The following is a 19,383-nucleotide window of genomic DNA, read 5'->3' as shown; positions in this document are numbered from 1 at the left end:
TTTCTAGGCATGTATGGGGCTTTGCATTGAGTAAAAGTGTATGAACAGCCTTGACTCTAAACACCAGCATATTTTATTGCATAAGAAATAAATATTTGGTTTGTACTTAAAAGTTATCTATATTCACAGTATGACTGCATTCCTGGGGCAAAGATTCATGCCAGTAATCGCTGCCCAAAGGTAAACTTGGCCAGAAGTTCTAGCTAATTCTGTCATCCGAGTTTAAGAGTATCTTCTGCTGTACAAAACTTGCACAAATAAACAAGAAAAAGAATTCGTCCTGAGCAGGCATACGAGATATCGTTCATATTTGCACAGTAATCTGCAGCAGAGAATGTATGTATTTTAGGTTAAAGCTGTCTGCACATCTTGTGTCTGTCTGAGCTATCCCTATCTGTGTGTAAATGTCTCCAGCGCATTTCTTACAAATTATGTTGAACAAGAGCATCACAAGATGTCGATGCCAGGACTTGTTTGCTTTTTTTTAATTAAGTGTAATTTTGTTGTTGTTGATAAACAGTTAACGAGCCTCAAGCAAATGGTGCTGAAACTAATGCACGAAAAACTCGTGCAGGAATTCCAAGATCATATGTTGCTGCCCATCTTCTGTTGTCACTTCTGACATATCAATCCCACAGTGCTAAAGCCACTGCTTACGGTAAGACTGACCTATTTGGTATTCAAGCACTGTAATCCATCTTCAGAACAAGGCACCAACAAACAAGGAATGCAGAGAAGTAGACAAATACTGGCCCATGTTTCACTGCGTCGTTGGCAACACAGGACTAGCTGACTATAGAATGCGCTATCGCTTTGTCGTTGAAAATTTACCAATGTTACGCGTAAGTGGCCATCGGTGGCTTCCTCTATATATACCGGCTGTCCCAGTTAGCTTGGACCACGATTTCAAAAAAAAAAAAAAGACCAAGGGCTCTAAAGAAATCGTACCGACTGCATAGTAGGTGCAGTCGTGTGTAATTAAGCCAGTATTTTTTTTTTCACGAATAAAAAATCTCTTTTAGCGCACTTTTTAATTGCTTGAATCGCAAACGTGTCAATTACATAGTTGTGGGGCACCTTAAGTAACCTTGAAATCAAGCATTTATTTCGTGAAGTGTGCCTGATTGGTTTTTTTTTTTTCAAGAAAAAACAAAAGCCCGCGAAATACGAAATAGACGCGGCTTGCGCGCCACTACTCAAGCGCCTCCAAGCAACCTTTGAAAGATATACGGCTGCACTCGTTTATCGCCACATCGTATAAGCATGGTATTGGCCTCGAGCTCCACCACTGGAAAAGCTGGCGCCACCGTCGGCGTGACGTGCTATTAGGGATCACGTGGACATAGCGGCCGCGTCGGCTGCTTCGGGAGCGCCGAAGTGAGCTGAAAACGAGTTTTAAATTCCCTCGTACGCTGCAGTCCTCATTTAGTGGCGGTATTTTCCCGCGTCGAGCGTCTCCTTTACAACGCTTGAAAGCACTACAATAGGTAGTGGCTGACTTTAGAGGCGCGCAACATGGTAGGCTACTGCTCGGTGCCGCAGTGCCGGACGTACGCAACGGAGCCCAGTGTCACCCTTATTCACACGTAGCTGCAGGACAAGAAGCTGCGTCAAGCTTGGCTCGCGAAACATAAAACCGGCAAACAGTCATCGGCTACAACTCGGGTATGCAGCAAGCACAGACGCAAGGAAGATTTCTGCTACGGCGCCGGGTCTGGAATGTTCGGAAAACGCGCACTGAGACGCTCGCCCGAGTCCGCTGCCCGACTAATGTCATGACGGTTTGGTCTATGAACTTGCCGATGCTATAGATACTGGCAAGTTCACTGGAGTGGAAAGGGAGCGGTAAGAAGCACATTAAAAAAAAAAAAAGCATGGCATATGGTCATGTTTGTGTTATGAATTAATGCACTGGATTACAAAAAAAGCAGCAGCGGGAAATCACATGCAGAGAACACCGATAAACAAACAGTGCGACGCAACTCGAGAAATAATGTTGAAACGTCCAAGAATTTAGAAGAAAAAAAAAGATCGAATCGTCGCGACGGCACATCACAGTTCCCCGTAGGCGTCGAAGTCTCTACAATGAAATTATTTTGAACAGCTCTGATAGCGCCCACGCAACAATGGTTGCTCGTATACTGTCAAATGCTCATATTCTGCGGCCTAAAGCTCATGGCACGGTGCGAAAACGCGCACGCGGCGAAAGCGAAACAGTGCGGGGACAAGCATGCAGACGTGCAGTCGGTTGCTGCGAATCTGTGCGATCGCCACATTGAGGCTTCATTCTATTACGCTCCATTTAGTTATACAAACACTATTAGAACATATTTCACATAGTTTGCGCTCAACGTTTACCTACCTTTCACGCAAGAAGCCGGTTCGGGAGACTCCATCGCGGCGACCGCGCGCAGTGGCGTTCACTGTACGTATTCGGTAAAGAGATAGCGTCTGTAAACGATTCTGTGATTTCAGTTTGCCCAAGGTTATTATTTAGACAGTAAAAAACTTCTCTCGTTTCGAAAGTACTGACAGAAATGTCCGGGAGAGCTCGCGCGTGGTGTTTTCAGTGAGCGCTGACAGCAAAACCTATGAGGAGCGCGCCACGTGATCCCTCATACTACGCCAGCGAGGCGCTTCCGATAGATGGCGACTCCGTAACTCCTCGCCGCCAATACACACGACTACGGCTACTATGCGCTCGATACGATTCCTGTAGAGCTTTTGGTTCTTTTTTAAATTATTGGTCCAAGTTAACTGGGACACCCGGTGTGGGCGTGCGTATATCTGTCTATATAAACGAGAAGAAAGGGGGTTTAACCGAGGGGCCCGATTTTTATTTGTCATATCATAAGAAGCCAACAAACACTGACACCAAGGACAACATAGGGGAAATTACTTGTGCTTAATAAATGAAATAAAGAAACGATAAATTTATGGAAATTAAAGTGGATTAAAAAACAACTTGCCGTGGGTGGGAACCAAACCCACAATCTTCGCATTTCGCTTACGATGCTCTCTATATATATTATGAAGCGATCAGATGTAGATGGCGCATTCGGTGGCAAACACGCTCTAACCACTTTGTCACGCTAACCGTCCGCAAGAAAAAAACCCATCTCGTTGCCTTCCCTTGATGTACAGATGAAATACAACACCTGGAACTGCACTGATATACAGGGACAGTATAAATTACACCTATGCAACACTAAAAAGGCCAAGCTCGTTATATGAGCGGAGGATTGGTACGTCAGGAAAGGACGTGTGGTGATGTCACCTTAAGGTTCTCGCGCAGGCACCACGTGAGGTCACGGATTTTAACGGTACCTGCCACTGAGTAGTTCTGTTTATCGAGGAGCAAGGTTTACATTACGTTCTAAATTTGGCATACACTAAACCCAACAAGCTTGGAAAACTTTTCCCGTGCGAAGACGACTAAAAAAGGAAAAAAGGAGAGAGAAAAGAAAGCTTTGTGTGTGACACCACGTAGACGTACCGGTTGTTGTAGTAAAAATAAAAAAATGGAAACTTGGGCGTCCATTTTCTTCTTTCGTATACGCAGCCTTTCCCGCCATATAAATGCACTTAGAAGCTTCAAAGAATATACTTCGTTAGTATGGACTGATTTATCGCTACGCTTTAGTGTTCTTTTAAGAAAACACCGCGGACGGAGGCAACAAGAAACAAGCGCTGAAATCGCAACTCGAAAATTTGTTAAGGTAGAAACACGTTTTATTACGCGCGCACGTGAGCACTTGGGAATACGGGCACAAAAACCTGGAACGAAGCATGATGCCAAATGCTTTTGGAACTACCTCTGCGAAAGCCCGGAGTGAACATTGTAAGCCACCACCGAACTCGTGCGCAAACTGTGCGGCAGTTCCGGAAGAAATCCAACGCTCCCGTATCGCTCTGTTTTCCGCAAGATGAATGCACTCGAACATGCCCACGTCACAGTTTTCTATAACGTCTTGGCTGAGCTGGCGGCGTGCATCAGATTTTAAACAAGAATGCGTGTGCCCTTTATAACACCTTGCATGGAAGCTCGACTGTGCTGAAATATCACTACAGGTGCGATTGTCGACCTCCTCTCCGCATCCTCACATCTCCCTTGCTTGAACACTCACTTGCAGATCGGCAGTATGGCGTCTGCGAATTTGCATTTGCGCCTTCAGTATTCGGGTCGCCGGGAAGATACTTCGTACGTGAAGGAGGGCAGCTTCCGTTTTTGATGCAGGATATACTGCGTCTTATAGCCAAGTTATGTACGCAAACACCAAACAAGCATTTCGACGTTTCCCTCCCCCTTACCTCCTTTTTTTTTAAAAATGAATTTGACAAGAGAAACAAGCTGATTATATCGGATGCGAGACAGCTTGTGACGACAACCGTCCGTCGTCGCGCGAAATGCCCATCGCTCTGGCTCCGCAGTACAGTGACGTCACGCTCGTGTGCCTCATTCGACGCAGCGGTCGAGCAAAAGGTTCAGTCCGGCGGGATCCTGTACTTGCAGTTCTGGAAGAGATGAGACATCGCAAGGCGTGCAGTCAATTGTTTCGGCATCGGTTTGCGCATAGCAGGGATTCCGACATCTGTCTCTCTTGACGACGCGCGCTTCGCATTTCTGGGAAAAGGTTGCAGCACGCGGAATGTGTAACCTACGTGTCAGTTAGTGAATTCCTTCTCATATATAACACGTCCTTAGCAGCGTGCGTGTGACATACACTCCTCCTCCCCCTCCTCCTTCAAGAAAAATAAAGAAGAAAGAGTGTTGCCAGCACGCGCCAACGCCTGTGCGCGCATGTCGCTGTTGGAGGATTTCCGTAGTGCAATAAAGCATGTTAAATATATGGAAGAAACCCGCCTTGGCGGCTCAGTGGTTGTGGCGTTCTGTTTTTTTTTTTTTTGAGAAGCTGGTCATGGGTTCGATTCCAGTCGGTGGCATTTACACGGGAGCGAAATGTAGAAATACTCCTGCGCGTATAGCTTAGGTGCACGTTAAAGAATTGCAGTTGATCGCAATTAATATCAAGTTTATGTACAGTACGGCGTCTCTAGTAATCCCAGTGTTGCTTTGTGACGTTAAAATAAACCAGTCAAAAATACGAGAACTAGCGTTTTGGAGATATCTTAAACCAGATTGAATACAACCACAAACTTCGTCGACTTCGTGTCTCTTCGATTAAAAATATTCTTTTTTCACGTCACGTGAGCCAAGCTTCCTGAAGAAGTTGCGCGTCCTAGACGGATGAGACTAACGGTACATCGTTCGCAGTCGTACTGAACAGCATGAAATATTTCTCGTTATAGTTTATTGTTTAAGAGAAATTATTCATAATTTTAGGCATCTATGCTAGATCATGAGTTTTTTCTTGTTATTTCTTTTATTTGCACAAGTTACCCTAGGCATACGAGAACACCCAAGCGAAAGAGTATACAGGCCCTCCTCATGTAATATTTGTAGCAGCGGCTTTTTAAAACGTATTTACGAGTCAACGCACATAACTCTTAGTTTAATTACTTAGTAGGTGGGCAGCTTTAAAAATATTATGTCGTATAGACCACGTTTCTGGGCGTATAAACACAAGGTGGCGCACGTTCTTCAAGCTGCTGGGGCGGGACACTCAGGACAACTCACGGAGTCTTCAGTGGTTGGACCTGACGTTCAGGTGTTGGGCCTAGTGTTCAGGCGGCAAAAGGTGTAACGGCCACCCCAGCCTGTAGTTCATCCGATAAAGAATTACTCCATCCGAGAACGGTGACGGGAACGGGACATACAAAAGTAGGCACTAAGGCGCACGGGTGTCCCGCCTGAGGTGTTGTATACCCGAAAAAAGTGTTCGAGCGCTTGGAAACAACCTATATGAAGTTGTTTTCATAAAGCTACGCGGATCTTTATTATTTACAGCTTCGGAAGGAAGCCCACGAAATACTAAACAAATTACGTATAATTGCGCAGCGCGAGTGTGTATACCTCTCGAACCTGTTTTAAGAGAACGAAGCTGTCTACTGCGTACAAGCCTGCCGAAAGGCATCGCATGCACATGGAAAGATCTCAAAGCCTGCAAAACAATATTTGCGTATGAATAACCGTTGACATACACCGCAGCATATCGAAGAAGTTCGCCAATATCGAACAAAAGTTCAATATGCTACGAAAAATTTGGAGGACGCTTAAGCTTCGCCATTAAAAGTGGAACGCGATAGCCATTCAAAGACCCCCGACTGCTTTTCATGCTTCCCGGCAACTGCAGCTTATGTAACCGTAACGTTTACCGGGAAACGCTGGCGGCGAACGGTGTGCACGAAGGCAAGCTTTCTGGTAGAAACGCGGCCTCTTGCTTGGTTTGATCTCCTGCTATTGTTTCGCACTTTTTAATATTTCAGTCTGATAAGAGATAACATAAAAGATATGCGCTGTCGGTGTTTTGTTTCTATTACATTTGTTTTAGGGCTGCCCTAATCGAAATTCCGAGGAATAACTTTGTAAAAAATGAAAGATGAAGTGTGAGCAACTTTAGTGGTAGAAGAGTGGTTGGGAATGCGTGGTTCGCAATCCGAAATAATTTTTGCCGAAGCGACGTCCGTCTCTCGACGCCGGCCGCCGACGCCTGATTTTCTGTGACACGTGGCCCTAACGCTCTCGCGTTAAAAGGTGCATGGGGGCATCTATAGACGACTGCTATACATTCGATTGCACTTATCCTGCAGGGAAGCCTCGTTGATCTCCCTCTCTGTCTCCAGTGTCGTCAGCGATCACTTGGACTGAAACAGTGTCTTATGCATACTCGGTGCAGATACGAAGAAACAAAGAAGTGAGAAGAGTAGCGAACTTCGTAGTGATTACGCAGCAAAATAGCATATTGATAAAGACTGCAATGCGAGGCTCAAGGCGCTGTGACATACATTCAGCGTAAAAAGTTTTCGGACAACAGCATCTGAGAAACCATTCGATTTCCGAGCAATTTGTCATCATATATAAATATATTCAGCTAGGCTGAAAATACGAATACGAAGGTTGTGGAGACATTAAATTTTCTTTCTCTTTTTATATTTTTTTTTCTTTTTTGAGATCCCACAGTTATTAAAATGAAATCCCGTGAGTTTAGCCCGGTATAGCGCCCAATGTATCATATACAGGGTGTCGCAGCTAACTTTAACCAGAATTTAAAGATATGCGAATGCCACGTAGCTGGATAGGCACGCAAAATCCCCGCGCGATTGGCCGCTCGAGGCACTTCGCGCGCATTTGCGGGCTCCTTTCACGCTCGGAAAAACACTTTTATGTAGCACGTATTGAGCAACAGAAAGCTGTATCGGGAGTTTTTCATGTCGCACTACAATTTTATCTTTGACGCTTCTTACCTACTTATGATAAATGAGAAGTTCATCAGTTAGTTGAGACTAATTATCTAATTAAACGGAATGAAAACATATTCTGAGTATCTCCGAGCGACGGCAAACAACATTACCTTGGCTCTGTTCAGCTACGTCGCATTCGCATATTTTTAACCTCTGGCTAAAGTTATCTGGGACACCCTGTGTATGCCACGCCAAGTTTGACACCTAAATTTTTATTGATGTCCGAGGATCCTATATAGCACATAGCTATAGCGTTTTGGTTACGCTGGAACGCGTTTTCAGTTCTGTATAGCGCAGCAACCCAATTACTGATTAATGAAGCACTGTACTGACTCTGATAGGATTTCATATTGTCATTTTTTTTTTCCCTCATGTACTCTTCATCGCCAGAAACAAATGTGAACAAGTTGTTGTAATTTCCTTCGACATGCAACCGACTTAACGCCACTGCAGGGTTGTAAACGCCGACGGTAGCCATGGCAACGTTAATGCAAACACACAACCCGGCCGCCATGCATGCAGAGACGCGGCGCGCGCATACCCGGAGCATCTTGTCCACGTCCCTGGCGTCGTACATGACGTTCTCGTTGATGCGGTCCGAGAAGCACTGCATCAGGAAATGGTGCTTGTCCTCCTGCGTAATAGTAACAGCACACCGCCGGCGCCGAAAAACCGTCATTCATGGATTTACTGGCTATTCGCGTGGCTCTTTTGGCGGTCACGGAGCGCGGTGAACCGCACAGCGTTTGGACTGGTTTAGATAGGTCGCGGTTTGTTTGGAGACAGCAACGTGATTCTATCTACGATACGTGCACCGCAGCTGGAAACACTTTCGTTGTTATCGTTTATCGGTAACTTTGCGGCAAGGTTGCCGAGTGCCTCGGCGGATATACTCGGCGACGCTTGCGACTGCTTGTTATCTGCGGCTCGGTGACGACAGGATATAGATAAGGCACCTCGGAGTGGGGCAGATAATCTTAGGAAGGAAAGAAATAGCGAAGGAACGAGAATAAATTAGAAGTGAATGAAGGAAAGAATGAAATATGAAAAAAGCAAGAAAAGGGAAATTGGAAAGAATGCAGAAAGATTGAGAGGCTTTGTCTGAAAGACAAACTGTCGATATGGCGGCACAGAGAGAGCTTGACTTGCGTAAACTGTCGTAAAATGTTACGGACTAGGCAAAAGAGAAAATTCGACTGTATTTTTTTTCTTTTAGATGTATTTTCTTTGTTATTATGATTTTTTAGACGCTTATACTATGACATTTTCTCGTTAAGTTTGAAACGTTGACTGTTCTGTTTGAAGACTGGTCGCAATCCAGTGCAGCCTTAGCTCTCTCGTGCAGAGATATAGTTTTTTTCCCCTCTTTTCTTTTTGCGAGAACTGAATACTTTTGTAGCTGCAAAAAAAAGCGATAAGGCAGACTTCGCAAATACTCCCCAATAATCGGAATGAACAAGATTTCTTTCAAAACCACGTAGATTCGAGGTTCTCAGCACATGCAACCGCAATAATGGAAGGTTTTTTTTTTTTAATTTCCTGAGTAACGTTAGCCCGCAATGCGGTTTTCGTGCTCCCGAGAGAATCCAAAATTGCAACCTCCGCAAGTTCAAGTTACTCTCGACCTTCTTTTCCTTTCTTTCTTTTTTTTCCTCGGTGTCTTCCTTATCTAATTTCCGTTCAAGTGCACGAGAGACTATGCGGCTGTTGCCGCGCGGAAAAAGAGAAGGGAAGTTTCGGTAACAGGCGCAAGTGCAGACATAGAATTACTAGAGTCTGTAAGTTGAAACAATAAGGTCGAGAAATAGTCTATGGGCGTGTGAAAATATTTAGAAACTTCGAACGCGAATTTAATACTTCGGTTCGAGAATTCCACATCCGGTTCCATCGAATATTGGGCCCCGGCGGGGTTATTTCGGCTTGGTGGGTTAGTTGGTATAACGAAGCCTGTGCAACCGTTTTAACGCACGCACGCACGACGAAGGCAAGGCACCAAGCGTGGCAACCCCAATCACAGGGTGCTACAGCTTCTGCTGTCAACCTCCCCAGCAGCAGGTGTTCCACCTGTCTCGTTGCGTGTGGTTCCCTCGCCGCGTTTTCCATCCAACAGGTGGTGTTAGTACGTGAGCTGTGAACCGTTATTACTATTTTTAAAATTTTTATTTCGTTTCATCAAAAGCGGGCAAGGGTGGCTTTGTCTTGACTGCACGGCATTGTGTGCCTGTTAGAAATGGCGGCCATTAAACGCGCGCACGCGGGGCGTGAACGCACAAGACATTCACCTCTGCGCCTCTCGTGCACGCACGCGAGCCAGCTGCACGACGCTCGCTGTTTCGCGTTTCACTTTGTGCACGCGTAGTTCTTGACTCAAAAGGAAGCTGACGTGCAGCGCTTGCTTGCCTGTCTGTGCGCGCTGTTTTCGCCGCGTGAGGTATTTCCTTATGTACTAACGTCCTGCGCACGTGTACCAATTTGTTTCCTCTTTTTTCGCTCGGGTGTGCCACTCGGAAGCGACAACGATCTCCGCAAATTAAACCTAAATGTATCTGCACAGCTCGTATATATATATATATATATATATATATATATATATATATATATATATATATATATATATATATATATATATATATGGCACTAAATAGCGCTGATAGAGTCGCAAGTGTTTAGTGTCCATTTTAACGCCGGGAAATCGAAAAAAGAAGGCAGACTAAATTGGCTTGTTTCACAGAAGAAAAAAAAAAGGGGGGGGGGGGGGGTTCTCGTGGCGGCCTCATGCTGTAAGGAACTTCTCGCCAGAGCGCTGCTACGCTACCTTATATTTAGGAATTTAGTGGCGCAGTATATAAATTGAACTTATCGGGAACGAAGCTCACTTCCTTTATTATTACTTCTTTTCTTTCTCTGACGTTCGCCTCTATACTGGAATGTTGGAGAATAAATGTTTCTGAACCGTCTCCTCTCGGTTTCTTTCTTACTTTCTTTCTTTTTTTCCACGCATTTGCCTTTTTTATATTGAAATGAAAATAAAAGAAAGAGACGTAGTCACCTTATAATGGTGACGGCTACTCCTTTTCTGGCTGTAATTCGTATGAGCCCCAGTCATCACCGCGTGAACTTGCAAGGACTTCATGCTTAGGTTTGATAACATTGTACTCTGTTCGCCTCTTGCATACCGTTATATATTTTCGATGCCTGCGAGAGAACCAAGAGGGAGCGTCACTCCGGACCCTTTCGCACCGCGACACACACACACACGCACACGCGCGCGCACGCACGCACGCACGCACACACACACACACACACACACACACACACACACACACACACACACACACACACACACACACACACACACACACACACACACACACGCGCGCACGCACACGCACACGCTCACGCTCACGCTCACACTCACACTCACACTCACACACACACACACTGAATTTTATTGGAATCCCCTTCGAAACAGGACGGCGTCAAATAGTCACCCAGCCTGCTTGATTTAATCAGGTTTTACTAAATCTATGGCAATCTAGCATTTAGACTATCTGATCTCGATCTTTCGCATTTAGAACTTCTATCACTATAGTCTACCATTACGTACGCTTGCAGTGACTTCGGTTCTATCAATCTCTTCCCTTTCTTTTTTTCCACCAATGCTCTAAAGGTCTCTTAGTTATCTCGACTGCGGACCAATTAATCCTTCCACTTTCTTTGAATCCCGACGCTTCTGGAAGGTGGACACTCCCTAACGTGTCTCGCTGCAGACGAATATCTTGGCATTCCATCACGGCATGCCGAGTAGTTTTCCGGGCTCTTATTCAAGCACACACATGTATCATCCTGTGGCGCACATTTGCTTCTAACCGCTATCGACTCTCTGCGAGCGCCACTCAATGCGGACTACACATTTCTCCGTCGTAAATCTTCTCTCAGTAGTGAATTGTGCGCCCTTCGAAGGTCCTGACAGCTGCGGAGCAAGAAGACACGACCCGAAGCAGCGGACACGTTTTATTCTGTTAATAAAGAGACCTGCACATCTTACACACCGTATGTTCTGTTTCAATTCACCGTTCTCCAAGACTAAGAAAGTGCATACATGAAAAGACATCAGGTATGCGTTGTGCCGAATTTTTTTTTTTCACTGCTTTCAAGCTCTCCAAGTTTTTTATACTCGCGTGTGTCTCTCATCGTTGATGTGGAGTCGATTATTGGTGACTGAATACTGCTTGGTGATGTCAACAAGACGTGTTGTTGTCTATATAAGGACCGTCGATGGCAGGGCTTCGTCAGGTTGGCTGTGTTTCTGTGCGTATAGTTATTACAAGAAAGTATTGCGAGCGACATTCGTGTAACGTATATCATTGTATAAAGTATTGATAGTTCTCGTTATTAAACTTATGCAAGTTCGCGGTTCGTAACGACCGTGCATGCATGATTTGCGCACAAGCCACAAGGACGATTTTCCGCAGACAGGCCGTAACTATAAGTATACTGTTAAGTAAGGCGATGAACTGGCTAATTGGTGTTTGTTTATTTCAAAATGCTCCGAGAGAGACTGCAATCACGGTAAGTAACACAACCGGACACACCAGACAGGACGAGAGAGCTCAGTAACTCTCGTCCTTTCTGGTGTGTCCGTTTGTGTTACTTACCGTGATTAGCGTCGTTCAGCGGAGTTTTAAATAAACGAATTATATACTGTTAGAGCCCAGTGGGTAAACAGGTTAAGCAGCCGTGTCCACAGAAAGCCTGTCGTAGGAGGCTCCGTCACTTGCTGGAAGCAGGAAGAAAATGTGCATCCAAACGTGTTCGTTATTGCGTCGTCACGTGGCCGCCGACAACGCGTTGTTTGCAAGGGAGTGTCGTACAACTTGTCGCTCACTGTGACGGCGTCTTTGTACCAAACTTTCTCATCACCGGTCCATTGCAGCGGTGCATGCCCGAGAGAGAGAAGGAAGGCAGGGATCTTAACCAGTCAAGAGTCCGGTTGGCTACCCTGCTCTGGGGGAAAGAATAAGGGAAAGAAAGACAGAGATGGGGGTAGAGAGACGTGCACGAATAGCAGCGCTACAGAGAGGGCGCTCGCACAAGCCAGACGTTCTCAAAACACGCCGGAGGGTTGGGGATTACATATAGAGTTGCGCGCACGCAAATACGAGTGTCCTCTTCATACCTCTTTGTCCCCGCAGAAGAATCCGAACGCTTCTTCCCAGGTCTGCGTGTTCACGCTGCTGAAGCAGTAGTTGGCGTCGTTTTCCAGCTGCCGAGGAATTAAGGTATTGACGGAAAGGAAACACATATGCATGGTCCAATGTACATGTTGGAGTCTATGCTAACAGAAGATTTAGTCAAGCGACTAAATAAATACTACAATAGTAACGGTGATGCATACGATTGCGGTTACATTATATGTTCAGGACTTACGTAGGATTTTTTTAATTACGCAGAACAGGGGTGTGCGCTCAGGGGCACAACTTTGGCGGTCTGCATACTGGGTTTAAACAGGGTGTTCCAGCTAATTTTAGCCAGAGTTTAAAAATATGCAAATACCACGTAGCTGGACAGAACCAAAGTAATGTTGCTTGCCGTCGCTTGGAGATACTCAAATTATCTTTTTTATTCCGCCTAATGAGATAATTAGTCTTAATTAATCAATTTCGCGTAAAAGAAGCACGCGAATACGCGCAACGTGCCTCGAGCGGGCAGTCGCGCGGCAATTTTGCGTTCATTTGCGGGCTTCTTTCACGCTTGGAAAAACACTTTTATCTAGCACGTATTGAGAAACAGAAAACTGTATCGGGAACTTTTCGCGTCGCTCTACAATTTTTTTTCATTGACACTTTTCATCTAACTATAATATTTGAGAAATTGATTAATTATTTAAAACCAATTCTCTAATTAGGCGGAATGAAGAAATAATTTGAGTGTCTCCAAGCGACGGCAAACAACACTACCTTAATTCTGTCCAGCTACGTGGCATTCGCATATTTTAAGCCTCTGGCTAAAGTTAGCTGGGACACTCTGTATAAGCCCGTTTGCTAGTTACTTACATTCAGAGCAAGCTTCGGATACAGTATATATATACATAAATATATCAGGCGAGGACACTGTCGTAGCGTAAGCATGAAGATCAGAACTTGGGGAGAACTGATGAACTGCACAAGGCACCCCATGACGTCACTGTTTCTGGAGGTTGTAAGGTCGCGTTGATTGACAATGGATAAACGTTTTTGGTTCTGGCGTGCTTCGTCGGTACTATTTTAAAAACAACGAACGCCAAAACTCGGGGACGGAGGCAAAGAAAGCTTCAATTTGAGACACGAAAGGAACAGTGTATATATGGGGAGCGTCCGAGGGATTTATATACGGGCGTCAGTTTCGTAAATAAAGGGAGACACCGCAATGCACAGCTAGTGTAGAAAAGCGCGTAGCCAAGTATAACTGCAGTGTTAGAAAAAAGAAAAAGAGCGAGATACCGTTGACTCTCTGCTATACTCCTTCCACACTCACCGTTTCGAGCAATATACCCGCTACTTTCTACGGGTGAAAACAAATGAGACGTACACCACAATCGGAGCGCATATTATTCGGAATCTTCCGTGCCGTGTTATCGACGGTAAGGAATCCTCTGAAAACTTGTCCCCAATTGTTAACCTTGCCTCTTGACAAAAGTTACGCCACAAGAGTTGGTTACTCAAGGGACACCGCAGCCATACCTTACTTGCACCGATACTGACGCCGCATCCTGGGAAGTTCATTTGTGTAGCAGTTGTGAAGACTGGGCTAAATGGTATATGTTGTACATCTTACAAAAACAGTGCAAGCTACACTACACAAAGAAAACGGAACCGGCAGGACGAACGCTGACTAACAAATGAGAGCCTTATTTGAGAAAACATGAATTATAAAAGCTACGCGGTAAACGCATGCGCATCTTTAAGGATACCGTAAATAGGCATGTGCACCATCTTGCAATAGAAAGCTAGAAGCAGATATTGACGCGACAGGTTGTGCACTGTTCTAACAACAACATGGTTAATTGCATGAGCAAAAAAAAAAATTTTTTTAAATCCACTTTCTATTTCCCGAAGGGTCGAAAGTGGCTGGCTGACGCAGAGTTCTTTTTCCACGTGATATGCTTCGAGAATTTCACTTGTTGTTTTGTCGGAGTGGCGATGCACGATATCTCGGTCTTTTCTAGTGAGTGCGCACATCATCCGCACCGTCGACAGTGCACCGCCTGCCGACAGCGAACCGTCGACAAGTTCTCTAAAGCAAACGGACCACGCGCATATGGCGGTGCACGTATTTACGAGATATCGTGCACGGCCACTCCGACAAAACAATAGCTGAAATCATCAAAGCATTTCACAAGGAAAAAGGAAACTCCCTCTGCGTGTAAATTCTGTAGCTTGTCCCAAGTTATTCATCAGTTCCCACGGTGCGTGGGATCGTCTATTTATTTATTTATTTATTTATTTATTTAAGTGAATGTATTTCTCGCCTGTATTTCCGGAAAAGTAAATATACCATGCTGAAACAAAACAGTAAATAGCACGTGGTGAAGTAATGCTACTGCAGCAGTTCTAAGATAAGGTATTTGGCAATCCATGCTGTACATGCATGCGTTAAAGATTCCCTGGTGGTCAAAATCAATCTAAAATCCCTCACTATGCCGTGCCTCGTAATCAAATCGTGGTTTTGGCACGTAAAACCCCAGAATTCAATCCATGCTGTTTTTGTACAGCGTTTAAGAAGCACGGACGTGGAAAAAAATATACCGATAACTCAAATGTTCGTGTTTGTTCCTTTTCTTCACGAAAGTGCGACGTCGTAGCTGTACAGAGATGGTATATATTATACTGTTACAGCAGCGAAGCGTTAGCGCACTTGCATCACTGACTTGGATAAAAACAACGCCCATTGCTCAAGCTATATGTAATAGCTAATACACTCCAATAAGTGCACGGAATAGTGGTAATATCTCATGAAACGAAATAAAACAATTATCGCAATAAAATGCTTGCAGTTACCTGTAACAGTTGAACTGTCCAGCGGTCAAAGTTAATTCGATGAAAAACAAAAGATAAAAATAAAGAGAAACTAACTATGTGTCACTAACGAACCGCTTGAATAAAGACATTCAAATTCATGTGGTGGTTGTTTAAGTGCCTCGCGGCCCGGACGCCATCTGAGACGTTGAGAGCCAATATTTATTAATTTATTTGAGACTTGTATTTACCTATCGAGGCAGCACACACATCCACACAGGTATGCCTTGCAAACCTATGGATTTAATTTCAGTGTTTGAGACTATATATATATTCGCTTACATCACAGTGAGACGTTTTCTGTCGTTCCCCGAGCTTGACGGTTCCGGATTCTGTGTTTCGACATTCATCATCTGTCACGCCCGGATGTGCCTGACTTAATGGAGGATCAGATATTGAACCGGAACCGGGGCCGCTGAAGAGACCTCCTTCGCTCGACAACTCGGCGCTGAAATGGCGATGTCCACGGACGCTTCGTCGCCATCTACGCACAACGCTTCTAGAGGTCTGACATGCAAGGCTCTATCCGGACGTCCGTTGTTGCTCACACGTGTAAAATATGGTAATGTTTCGTAGTAATCGCGTCCCGTATGTCTGCGCGTCGCGCGTCTATTTGACACGCCATGTGCTCGGCAATGAAATGACGTGACAAGTGAGTAACGGACGAGGCTTTAGGCAGCGCTGTTTTTGATGATTTTGATCCTCGTCGCTCGTTCATCGCGCCGTTCGCTAGCATGTCGCCATTTTGAGAGAATGAAGAGTATTCACGTGACGTCACGAAGCGTACGTACAGTGCTTTGTTGTCCTAATCACAGCTTCCACTATGCTGCTCGGCATAAACGGATCGAGATCCACTATGCTGCTCGGGATAAACGGATCGAGATAAAGCGCAGCATTTCGCCGCGCTGGCCGTACAACAATGTCATGGCTTCGATGACGTCAGTGGGCTGGGTCCGTCATATCTGTTTCGCGCGGTAATCGCAAGCACGCGCTGGCTCGTTGTGATATCTTCGCTGGTTGGTATAGACTTCCTAACCTGAGCTAGGCGGCGCTACGGATCGTGCTATGGATGGATGGATGTTATGAGCGTCCCCTTTTGAACGGGGCGGTGGGTTGCTCGACCAAGCTCTTGCTATTATACTGCCTAATGTCTTACCTAGGTTAAACAATAAAAAAAACTATGAACTCCCACAACCAAATTTTCTGATCCCCTATTGCGAACTGAGCTTTTGTACGTCTCCGTTTTCTTGTCATTTCCCTACTTTTCTTCCACTAATCTTCCAATCGCCTCTTACTAATCCTTATTGCGGACGTGTTTACTTCTCCACTGCTCTCGCTGAACCCAAGGGCTTCAAAGAAGCCAGTGGTGCCTAAATCGACCGCTGGGTAGACGTCTTCACATTCTAATAAAACATGCTCCGTCGTTTCCCTAGCTTTACCGCAGCAAGCACATGCTTCTTCTTCCTTCTTATATCTCGCTTTATAGGTGCGTGTTCTAAGGCATCCCGATCTCGCTTCGAAAAGTAATGAGCTTCCCTTTGAGTTATCATAAATGGTTTCTTTCCTAATTTCGTTTTTTCCTCTTAAGTAGTTACTCATGGCAGGTTTCTTTTCCATTGCCGCCACCCATGAGATTAATTCAGCCTCTCTGACTTTCCGCTTGACCTTCTTTGTTGCTGTGTTGCCCACCCCACAGGCCACATACTTGCTGGTAAGCTTCCTAGTTCTTTTCCTCCACTGTGAATCAATGTTTTTCCTGTACAGATACCTCAACACTCTCCCAGCCCATTTACTTTCTTCCATACTCCTCAGTCATTCTTCATACTTAATTTTGCTGCGAGCTTCCCTCACTTCAAAACCAGTCCAGCCCATATCACCTTGCACAGCTTCATTTGTAGTCTTCCCGTGAGCGCCCAATGCGAGGTGACCCACTGACCTTTGGTTCCTATCGAGTCCTGATTGTAACCCCGATTTGAAGCAAACAACCGCATTTCCAAAAGTAAGTCCTGGAACCGTTACACCTTTCCACATACCTCGGATCACCTCGTACCTATTGTATCCCCATTACGCTCTGTGCTTCATTATGGCTGCATTTCTCTTACCCTTCACTGTTATTGCTTTTTCCTTTGTTTTCATATATATATTGCCCTCGTTTATCCATATGCCAAGGTATTTATATTTTGTTACCCGAGGTATTTCCTGGCCCTGTATCACCACTGTCTGTTCACTGTTTTCATTGAATACCATAACACCTGATTTTCTAACACAAAATTTCAAACCTACATTGTTGCGTTCCTGTCCACAGATATTAGCCAGATGTTGCAAATCACTTTGCTTGTTAGCTAGCAACACAACGTCGTCCGCATAAAATAAACCTGGAAGCTGCAGCTCTACTACTGTACCCATCTGTTTGTATGCCAGATTAAACCCGATATTACTTCCTTCTAGCGCCCTCTCCATCCTCATCGTGTACATCATAAACAGCAGTGAGGATAAAGGGCACCCCTGCCTTAGTCCTTTGTTGATATGAACTTTCTCCTCGCTTCTCATCCCTTCCCATTCAACGCAAGCGGTATTTTCTAGGTATATATCTCTCAAAAGCTGTAGACAATCGTTACCTAAGCTTTCCCCTTCCAGAATATCCCACAACATGTTGCGGTTTACGTTGTCACAGGCTCCTGTAATGTCCAAAAAGGCCATATATAACGGTCTGCTTTCAACTTTTGATATTTCAATGAGTAAGAACAAACAAGTTATCATCTAAACGCCTACCTATTCTGAAGCCATTCTGAAGTTCTCCCAAAATGCCATTATTCTCTGCCCATGCTTGAAGCTTTAATTTGATTGCCTGCATTGTTAACCTGTATATTACCGATATAATGGTCAACGGTCTATACGAGCGAATGCTATCTTTCTCCCCCTTAACTTTATAAATTAAATTAATTCTACTTTGTCGCCAACTGTCTGGTATTCGGTTATCTTTTACAGTTTTTTCTACTGCTTTCACCAGAGCTTCCTTACCTTTTGGTCCTAGTTGATTAATCAGCCTAACGGGAACCTCGCCTGGCCCTGTGGCTGTACGCTTAGGAATTTTCTCTTCGGCTTTCTTCCAGTTGAAATTTGTCAGCACCAGCTCCTTTTCCACCTGGGTCTCTTTCATGTTCTTTTTTTCTTCAAATACAACCTCGTGAATGCCTTGAAAAGATTCGGCTGTTATTTTTCGGATGTAATTTATTGCCGCTTCCCCTTCCATTTTGTTTCCATCTTCGTAGGATATGTTGTTTTATTGTTGTTGATTTCCTGCCTAATAATGTTATGTGGTTCAATAATATTCTAGGTGCGACCTTCTGTTTCTCACGTATTTCTGACAACCAACGTTCACTTTCACCTTTTAATTTTGCTTGCACCAGTATTTGAATCATAGACTTTTTCTCCCGTTATATTTCCCATTTACTGGCTACTTCATCCTACGGCAACTGCGCCTTCTTTGCCTGCCTGTGTTCTCGGGATGCTTTCTGTCGCTCGGCGATCGCTTCTCGTATCTCCCTGTTCCACCAGCTTTTCGGTTTCTTTTTTCCTTTCCAAAGAACCATGTTGTTTCTCTTTCCATATTTCTGTCGTTACTACACTTAGCAGCTCACTATATTCCCGCTCTTTATTTGGCCATTTGCCAAGTTCTTCCTCGACTCTAGTGACTATGTTTTTTATTTGTTCAGCGTTCAAATTTGGACTGGCCATTTTGCACTCCTTGCTCTCTTTCCCAACTACATATCCCATTTTCAAAATGATGCCTTTATGGTAACTCGCTATGCTGCTATACCTTTCCTCATCAATGACCATTTCTCTCAACTTATCATGAATTCCTTCTGTCATCAGACAGTAATCAATGGTTGATTGCTGGTTTCCCACTTCCCACGTGATCTGCCCTTCACACTTAGGCCCTGTATTCACGATAACGAGGTTA

At 44.7% G+C, this 19,383-nt stretch overlaps 1 protein-coding gene across 1 annotated transcript in view; it reads right to left on the bottom strand.

The window, feature by feature from the left end:
* Nucleotides 1–50: 50 nt before the first annotated feature.
* LOC126541585 (uncharacterized) overlaps nt 51–19,383 on the bottom strand; it is a 38,449-nt gene continuing 19,116 nt past the window's right edge. Inside the window, exons 3-5 of the mRNA XM_050188412.2 lie at nt 12,542–12,628; nt 7,904–7,996; nt 51–4,515 (exon numbers count right to left, since the gene is read on the bottom strand). Of these exons, the coding sequence (XP_050044369.1) occupies nt 4,486–4,515; nt 7,904–7,996; nt 12,542–12,628 (210 nt within the window). The 3' untranslated portion in view covers nt 51–4,485. The remainder of the gene's footprint in view (nt 4,516–7,903; nt 7,997–12,541; nt 12,629–19,383) is intronic.

The sequence above is a fragment of the Dermacentor andersoni genome, chromosome 2 (assembly GCF_023375885.2).
Source record: "Dermacentor andersoni chromosome 2, qqDerAnde1_hic_scaffold, whole genome shotgun sequence".
In the NCBI taxonomy this organism is placed as follows: Eukaryota; Metazoa; Arthropoda; class Arachnida; order Ixodida; family Ixodidae; genus Dermacentor; species Dermacentor andersoni.
Note: the sequence above shows the minus strand (reverse complement) of the source record. Positions and strands in the feature narration are given on the sequence as shown.